Consider the following 9,122-nt stretch of genomic DNA (forward strand, 5'->3'; position numbering starts at 1 on the left):
TCTCTTTTAATCACTGCATTTGTGCCTACTTTAATTACTACAACTACATGCCCAAAAGACAACAAGGAAAGAAGAAATGGGTATGTGAATGTTTGAAAAGAAGAAGGACATCTCCATATTAATTTACTCTCTAAAATGCGATTTCCCTTGCGGCGAAACATTAGTTAATAAAGTGTAGCCGGACAATGTTCGAAACATGACTGAAAATACGTTCACTAAATAGAGATAAGAACATCTATGATTGACATGTCATCTAAAGTCGACGTATAATTTTAAAATGTTAGAAATAAGGAAATGAAGTTATACAGAATGCTATGCTTGTAACGTACGTTGTTGTTCTATATTGTTTAGCTCTGGTATTTACAGGGTCACAGAGAAAGCATCCTAGGTTTTGGAGGGAAAAGCCGTAATTGTAAAGATCTGCACTACAACAGAAACAAGAAGCACAACTTAAGGAAAAATAATGTAATGTGTGTTCTAGCTCACAAGCGACACTGAAGCAGATAGTTCCTGTGACTTAGTATGGGCAGAGGTCTCATCACAAATAGGTACCCTACTCATACAATTATAGTTGGCAGTGATTTCAATCTACCTTCCATATGTTGACAAAAATACATTTTCAGGTCCTATTGTAGATAGAAAACAACTTCCGTAATTTTTCTAAATGTTTTTTAAATTATTTTGAAGAATTAGTTCACGAGGCCATTGATATTGTAAACGGTTACGAAAACACACTTGACCTCCTAGCTACCAATAATGTTGAGCATCACGACGGATACAGGGATTAGTGAACACACAGTTGTAGCGAGGCTCAATTCCGTAACAAAGAAATTCACCAAAACTAAACGCGAAAGATATCGATTTATAAAAACAACTAAAAATTCGTTTGACGTCTTTCTAAGAGACAGTCTCCAATCCTTCCAAACTATGTAAGTGAAAACCATATGTGGCTTAACTTCAAAGAAATAGTATTAACAGCACTCGAGAGATTCATACTAAATAAATTAATGAGAGACGGAACTGATCACCCATGGTGCACAAAACACGACAGAAAGGCGCTGCAGGAGCACCGAAAAAGGCAAGTATAATTTAGACGAACGCAAAATCACCAAGATTGGCGAAGTTTTACTTAGGCTCGAAATTTGGTGCGGATTTCAATGCGAGATGCACTTAATAGTTTCCACAACGAAACTCTCTCTAGACATGTGGCGGAAAATCCGAAGAGATTCTGGTTCTATGTTAAGTAAACCAGCGGAAAGGCTCAGTAAGCGATGGGGAGGAGGAGGATGAGGAGGAGGAGACAAGGAACGCAACCCTTTGGAGCAGGTAAAATCGTGGCAAATGTCCGCACACCACAGCGGCAACCGGCAACAGACTACCTGCCACCGGCAGCTTGACGCCGGCCGCCATCCCACCAGCTGAACATGGCGCATCTGAAGCATGTCTCTGCTCTCGCATTGGTAAGCATAAACTTGTTGCTTATTAATAAAAATATCCACGGGTGTACTGCCGGTCTACAGTGTCCAACGGGCACAATATTTCGGCGATCATACATGTCGCCATCATCAGGTCAACTGACGGACTGAGCTCCTGTGAGCTCAAGAATCACTTGTTGCTTATTGTAGTATGATTTTCCGCGCGAAATAATTTCGATAAATCAAGTGAACACCGTGTAGTTACAAAGAATGCATAGGTTATTATGAGTGTATTTATCAGTTACCATTTTCTTATATGAATTCCTAGTACTTGTCTTGCAGTTACGAATTGTATTTTTCGTACTTCAGTCTTATGAACGTTGTTTAAGCGTTATAAAATGGAGTCACACGTGGGAAAGGTCTAATATTTGCGGCAAATTGTTCATTTTGGGTTTAATAGAGAGGTGAAGGCAGCGGACACGGGTTGAAACATTTTATCGTGTGTTGGACGAATGTTATCGGAAAAATCAAATCAATAAAGAATTTTCTTGTTATCGTTCCTGCATGAGCGATTTTTTACATTAAGAAACTCTCGATAATTGACATATGTGATAAACTGCGACCATTTGACCTTCGTGTGACAGTTTCATTCAACAGGCAATGTTCAGAAGTCGAGTGTAAGATTACTACATACTCTAATTCAAAGCAATAAAAATCAAACGTATGTCTATTACTGCATTTTGTTTGAATGTCATCGGTTCTCTCACTGAGCATCCTTTGCAATATTATCACTATTGACGCATTATGATGCCTTTACACTAACTACTCAAGAAGAAGTTAATGGCTGACACCTTATAAAAGACATCTCCTCGAGCAAAAGGCAGTGTCAACAGATAATGTTTTCTAAGATAGTCTCAACAGATAATACTTTGCAACTGGTGGCACAAAAATAGCGTTGCGCACTACAAACTCCTCCCCAGGGATGTGTCCATTACAGACGGATGTGAAAAGGTCTTATGTGGGAGTGCTACTCCACTTACAGTTTCCTCCAGAGAGGATCCGAAATACTAATGAATTCACCAAGCTCAGCGTGAGGCTGATTTTCTGTGCACCATCTCACAGTCATCCCAGATATTATTAATTAATTATTATTTATTATTATTATTATTATTATTATTATTTATTATTTATTAATAATTAATTGTTAATTTATTTATTAGGCAACGGCCTTGCCGCAGTGGCTACACCGGTTCCCGTGAGACCACCGAAGTTAAGCGCTGCCGGGCGTGGTCGGCACTTGGATGGGTGATCATCCAGGCCGCCATGCGCTGCTGCCATGTTTCGGGGTGCACTCAGCCTCGTGATGCCAATTGAGGAGCTACTCGACCGAATAGTAGCGGCTTCGGTCAAGAATACCATCATAACGACCGGGAGAGCGGTGTGCTGACCCCACGCCCCTCCTATCCGCATCCTCCACACGGCGGTCGGATGGTCCCGGTAGTCCACTCGTGGCGTGAAGACGGAGTGCTTTTAATTTATTTATAAATTTAATCCCTGATGGTTTCATACGAAAGATGCATCTAATCTTCCACAATATTCATATGAGAATTATCAAGGTGTAGTGCAACAGCATAGATGGGCAGACGGTCCTACAATTAGAAAAGAGTATCCTTAAGCTGTTGATTCATGACGCCTAACTAGAACTACTTTAACAGTGGTCATTGTTAGCCAGATTACAGCATATTTGTGAATTACAGTGCAGTGCCTATCAATTCAAATAACTAACGGTCATTATATTTCAGGACAGTGGAAACAGGATTGCAGCGAGTATATTACTTAACTAAATGTAGCAAATAGAACCTGTGTACTGACGGCCATTTGTGCTGCATAGCAGACGATAATATTTGCTATGCAATTATCTGCAAAATTACAACAGTGAACTGTGTTGCCATTTATGTCTCGTTTAGCAGTTCATGAATTGTGGACTACGTTCATTAAATCTGATTATCACGCTACAGATACACTACTGGCCATTAAAATTGCTACACCACGAAGATGACGTGCTACAGACGCGAAATTTAACCGACAGGAAGAAGATGCTGTGATATGCAAATGATTAGCTTTTCAGAGCATTCACACAAGTTTGGCGCCGGTGGCGACACCTACAACGTGCTGACACGAGGAAAGTTTCCAAACGATTTCTCATACACAAACAGCAGTTGACCGGCGTTGTCTGGTGAAAAGTTTTTGTGATGGATCCTGTAAGGGAGGAGAAATGCGTGCCATCACGTTTCCGACTTTGATAAAGGTCGGATTGTAGCCTATCGCGATTGCGGTTTATCGTATCGCGACATTGCTGCTCGTGTTGGTCGAGATCCAATGACTGTTAGCAGAATATGGAATCGGTGGGTTCAGGACGGTAATACGAAACACCGTGCTGGATACCACGGCCTCGTATCACTAGCAGTCGAGATGACAGGCATCTTATTCGCATGGCTGTAACGGATCGTGCAGCCACGTCTCGATCCCTGAGTCAACAGATAGGGACGTTTGCAAGACAACAATCATCTGCACAAACAGTTCGACGACGTTTGTAGCAGCATAGGCTATCAGCTCGGAGTCCATGGCTGCGGCTACCCTTGACACTGCATCACAGACAGGAGCGCATGCGATGGTGTACTCAACGACGAACCTGGGTGCACGAATGGCAAAACGTCATTTTTTCGGATGAATCCAGGTTCAGTTTACAGCATCATTATGGTCGCATCCGTGTTTGGCGACATCGTGGCATGGACTCGACTAATGTCTGAAGTAGTGCTGAAGGGAATTGACACCATGAATCCTGCAGGGCTGTCCATAAATCCGTAAGAGTACGAGGAGGTGAAGATCTCTTCTGAACAGCACATTTCAAGGCATCCCAGGTATACTCAATAATGTCTGGGGAGTTCAGTGGCCAACGGAAGTGTTTAAACTCAGAAGAGTGTTCTTGGAGCCAATCTGCAGCAATTCTGGACATTTGTGGTGTCACATTGTCCTGCTGGAATTGCCGAAGTCCGTCGGAATGCACAATGGAGATGAATGGATGCAAGTGATCAGACAGGTTGCTTACGTACGTATCACCTGTCAGAGTCGTAGACGTATCAGGGGTCCCCCATATCACTCCAACTGCACACGCCCCACACCATTACAGAGGCTCCACCAGCTTGCTAACTTACAGGGTTCATGGAGTCATGAGGTTGTCTCCATACCCGTACACGTACATCCGCTTGATACACTTTGAAACGAGACTCGTCCGACCAGACAACATGTTTCCAGTCATCAACAGTCCAATGTCGGTGTTGACGGGCCCAGGCGAGGCTTAAAGCTGTGAGTTGTGTAGTCACCAAGGGTATAAAAGTGAGCCTTCGCCTCCGAAGGCATATATCGACGATGTTTCGATGAATGGTTCGCACGCTGACACCTGATAATGGCCCAGCATTGAAATCTGCAGCAATTTGCGGAAGGGTTGCACTTCTGTCACGGTGAACGATTCTCTTCAGTCGTCGTTGTTCTCGTTCTTGCAGGATATTTTTCCGGCCGCAGCGATGTCGGAGATTCCTGATATTCACGGTACATTCGTGAAATGGTCGTAAGAGAAAGTTCCTACTTCATCGCTACCTCGGAGAAGCTTTGTCCCATTGCTCGTGCGTCGACTATAACTTCACGTTCAAACTCACTTAAATCTTGATAACCTGCTATTGTAGCAGCAGTAACCGATCCAACAACTGCGCCAGACACTTGTCTTATATAGGCGTTGCCGACTGCAGCGCCGTGTTCTGCTTGTTTACATCTCTCTGTAATTGAATACGCATGCCTATAATAATATCTTTGCGCTTCAATGTACTGGTGTTGACCTGTTTTTTATCGATGTTATTTCGCACAGAAAATCAAACTACGGTAAGAAACAGCTTTATGCTTAAGGTAACATTCCGAACGCAGCGACAGCGACGGGCAACAGTGGACAGAGACAGGTGTCGCCCATGACAGCGACATGTTGTTGTCGTACCCAGCGACAGACTCTACAGTGTCTCGTTCGAATCCGAAGACGACGGTTGTCTGCGAAAACATGTCGACTAATTAAATTGTGCGTTTACTTTTTGAAGAGGATGAAGATGATGATTTGTTTTTGTGCCAATACTTAACGAGGAGACGCCCTATTAACTCGATGTTCAAAGAACGACACAAGGAAGGTTTCTACATGTTAGAAAAACATTTACGAAGTGATGAAGAAAAATTCAGATCGTATTGCAGATTAAATTAAAGACAATTTAATTTTATTTTGAATTTAATTCGTGAAGAATTACAACCAAGAACTACAAGAGATGTGATTACAGTCGAAGAAAAATTATTCTTATCGTTAATTGGGGTAGGACGTCAAACGGGCTGACTTGGAGCAGGAGAGGCACCACAGGACATTTTATTTTCTACTGTCTGTACTTTTACAAATAAATTCGTAAAACTTTGTCAGCCTGACCAGGAAGGATTCGGGATTCACACTTATAGCAGTGGAAGTTCAAAAACATAACAAAATAAATTTTTTTACATGTGAAATTTCATCATTTTTTCGCTTACTATTGGCTGCATTTGTTGCTATAGGTACATTTTTCTTCACAAGTAAGAGAGATTCTTTGATGAATTTTGCACAGCATACAAACCATACTTACAGGTGAATGAAACTCTAGAATTTTCCAAATCTATTAAAAACTATGCTAAAAATTGAGATAATTAACTACAAAGTTTGATTTTTTTCTAAACATAAAATTTAAAACGTAACAGCTCATTCATTTTTTCATAAATTAAATAGATTCTAGAATTTCAGACACCTGTAAGTATGGTTTGCATGCTGGGCAAAATTCATCGAACAGTCTCTCTTACTTATGAAGAAAAGTGTACCTATAGCAACAAATGCAGCCAATAGTAAGTGAAAAAATGATGAAATTTCACATGTAAAAAAAATTATTTTGTTATGTTTTTGATATTCCGCTGCTACGAGTGTGAATCCTGAGTCCTTCCTGGTCATGCTGACGAAGGTTTATGAATTTAATTGTAAACGTATCGACAGTGGAAATTAAAATGTCCTGTGGTGCCTCTCCTGCTCCAAGTCGGCCCGTTTGACGTCCTACCCCCCTTAAGGTATTGTATTTAGATCGTCTTTTATCATATTTTCAATTTCTTATACACTGAAACTATGCTGTTCTTGAACAGGTGGTAGTGTCAAATCAGTAGGCTGTTGAGGCGAGTACGCATACATGGCAACGGAATTGGTGGAAATAGAAGGCTTTGAAATTATGTAATCAGGAGAGCTCGCAGTTGGACTTGGGGAATTTGAGTGACATGAAAGACAGGTTAATGACACTTCGGTACTGAACTGCTGAATAGAAGAATCAGAATTCTCAGCTGCCATCATTTGATAATTAATAAGGATGTTAAAAGTTTCTTGCTTCGCTTTAAGTTTGTAAATTTGTGGTAGCGAGCCCAAAACATCTCCGACGTGATTGCAAAATGAATTTATTTCAATATCATGTTTTTGCGTTATTTCATTCAACAATGTCTGCCGACTGTCATCCCTTTTTTTTAAGTAATTGAGAATGGTATCGTCTTTTTTGTTTCGGCGTTGTCGTTTAGTATTAGTAGCTTCAGTACTTGTTGTAGGTTGGCGGTCTGTAAGAGCTTCATTCGCAGCTCCTTCCTCATTCACCTCCCTGTAAGCGACAATACTCGCACCCCCAGATTCCCCAACAGTATCATCTGACGGCTCGCTGTTGCAACACTGGAGGAGGAACAGAAAACAACTAAATCGTCCACAAATAAGGAGCACTGTGCAGGAATCCTTACCGTAGACGTGATGCTGTTTGTAGCTGTGGCAAAGAGGGTAACACTTAAAACACTGCGCTGAGGGACGCCATTCTCCTGCTCAAAGCGATCTGACAGCATGTCACCAACTCGGGTCCTAAAAAACCGCTGAGGCTGGAAAGACCTTATGGATATGGGGAGGTGGCCACGAAAGCCCCATTGATGGAGTTGTGCGAGAATTCAAACTCTTCAACTAGTATCGTATGTCTTACTGATATCGAAGAATATGCCAATACAGTGATGCTTACGTAGGGAAGCCTGCTGAATAGTCGACTCTAGCAGGGACAGGTTGTCGACAGGGGACCGAAATCTCCGGAATCCATTCTGAGAGCGGCTAAGGAGTTGCCTGGTCTCTACATCCAGACCAGACGACGGTTAACCATTCACTCCAGGGTCTTTCCTACGCAGCTCATTAAGACGATACTTCTGTAACTACTAGGATACGTGTGGTCCTTTCCTGGTTTGAGGAGAGGTGGTAGAATTGCCTCCCTTCACGAGATGGTGAATTTGCCTGTGTGCCATATAAGATTAAAAGATTCGAGGAGGATTTCCTTCGACGCTTGTGGCGAATGTCGAAGTATGCAGTACCTGCTTTGGTCGTGACGGTGTGTAGTGTCATGCGCCTCAGGCAGGGCTGATTCCAGCAGTCTAATTTGTCCCTCTCTACAGTCGCACGGTAGCGGTGAAACGTTAGATCCTGGCTGGAATGGGCAGTAGTTTTTGCAAAATTCTCTGCCAGCGTCTGAGCTATGTCTCTGGGCGTGTCCTAAGAGACACCCCTGCTTCAGCACTGCTGCTATTGGTAAACGACTGTGTTTACCAGAAATCCTCTGGATGGCTTACCATACTTTTGTGGAACAAGTGCAGCGGTTGATGGAGTCCAGGAACTCTTGCCATGACCTTTGCTTGCTCTCCTTAATCGCGGGTCGAGACCTGGTTTTTGCAACTCGAAAGGCTGTGAGGTTGTCTGCTGTTGGGCGGCATTTAAACTGGCGAAGAGCTGCACACCTGTCCTAGATCGCTGAACGGCACTCAGCAGTCCACCAAGGTACAGATCACCTCCTAAGATGACCAGAAGACTAGGGGATGGATAAGTCAGCGGCATAATGGATCACTCATGTGATGTGGTCCACCCATTTCTGGATGCTGTCACAGCGTTCGAACACAGCCAGCTGGCGAAACAGCGTCCAGTTAGCCCTGTTGACCATCCATTTTGGTGGCTTCTCTTTAGGTAGTGCTTCATCCAGTAGGTGAATGTGGAATGTGAAGTGGTCACTGGAATGAAGATTGTCAATGACCTCTCATTGGACAGAGTCGGTGAGGGCTGCAGAACAGAAAGAGAGCTCGATGGGTGATAGTGACCCATTACCAATACAGAAATGAGTGTGAGTACCTGTGTTGAGGATGCGCAGCTCGTGAGATGTCATGAGATTCTCCAAAACCCGACCCTGAGGGCAAGTAGAGGTCGATACCCATAAGACATGATGACCATTGGAGTCTCCCAGGAGGATAAATGGTTGTGGAAGTTGTTCTATAAGATTTATAAGAGATTCAGGGTCAATTGCACCTTGCGGAGGTAAATAAAACGAGAAAACAGTGGTCATCCGACACACATGAATTTCAACAGCAACTCCTTGAGGCTCAGAAGCTGGGGGGAGAGCAGAGGAGTGGTGTGCATTAGTGGCAAACACAGTGACCCCTCCTTAGAAAGATAGATCCCTTATCATTTAGCTACAAAATAGCAGGTCAGCAACTGGAAGCAGTTAATTCCATAAATTATCTGGGAGTACGCATTAGGAGTGGTTTAAAATGGAA

General features: G+C 42.8%; 1 protein-coding gene across 1 annotated transcript in view; it reads right to left on the bottom strand.

Moving 5' to 3' along the window:
• Positions 1 to 1,458, bottom strand: part of LOC126143527 (uncharacterized) — an 82,391-nt gene extending 80,933 nt beyond the window's left edge. The window contains exon 1 of the mRNA XM_049915433.1: positions 1,380 to 1,458. Within this exon, the coding sequence (XP_049771390.1) occupies positions 1,380 to 1,458 (79 nt within the window). The remainder of the gene's footprint in view (positions 1 to 1,379) is intronic.
• Positions 1,459 to 9,122: the final 7,664 nt, after the last annotated feature.

The sequence above is a fragment of the Schistocerca cancellata genome, unplaced genomic scaffold (assembly GCF_023864275.1).
Source record: "Schistocerca cancellata isolate TAMUIC-IGC-003103 unplaced genomic scaffold, iqSchCanc2.1 HiC_scaffold_822, whole genome shotgun sequence".
Classification (NCBI taxonomy): domain Eukaryota; kingdom Metazoa; phylum Arthropoda; class Insecta; order Orthoptera; family Acrididae; genus Schistocerca; species Schistocerca cancellata.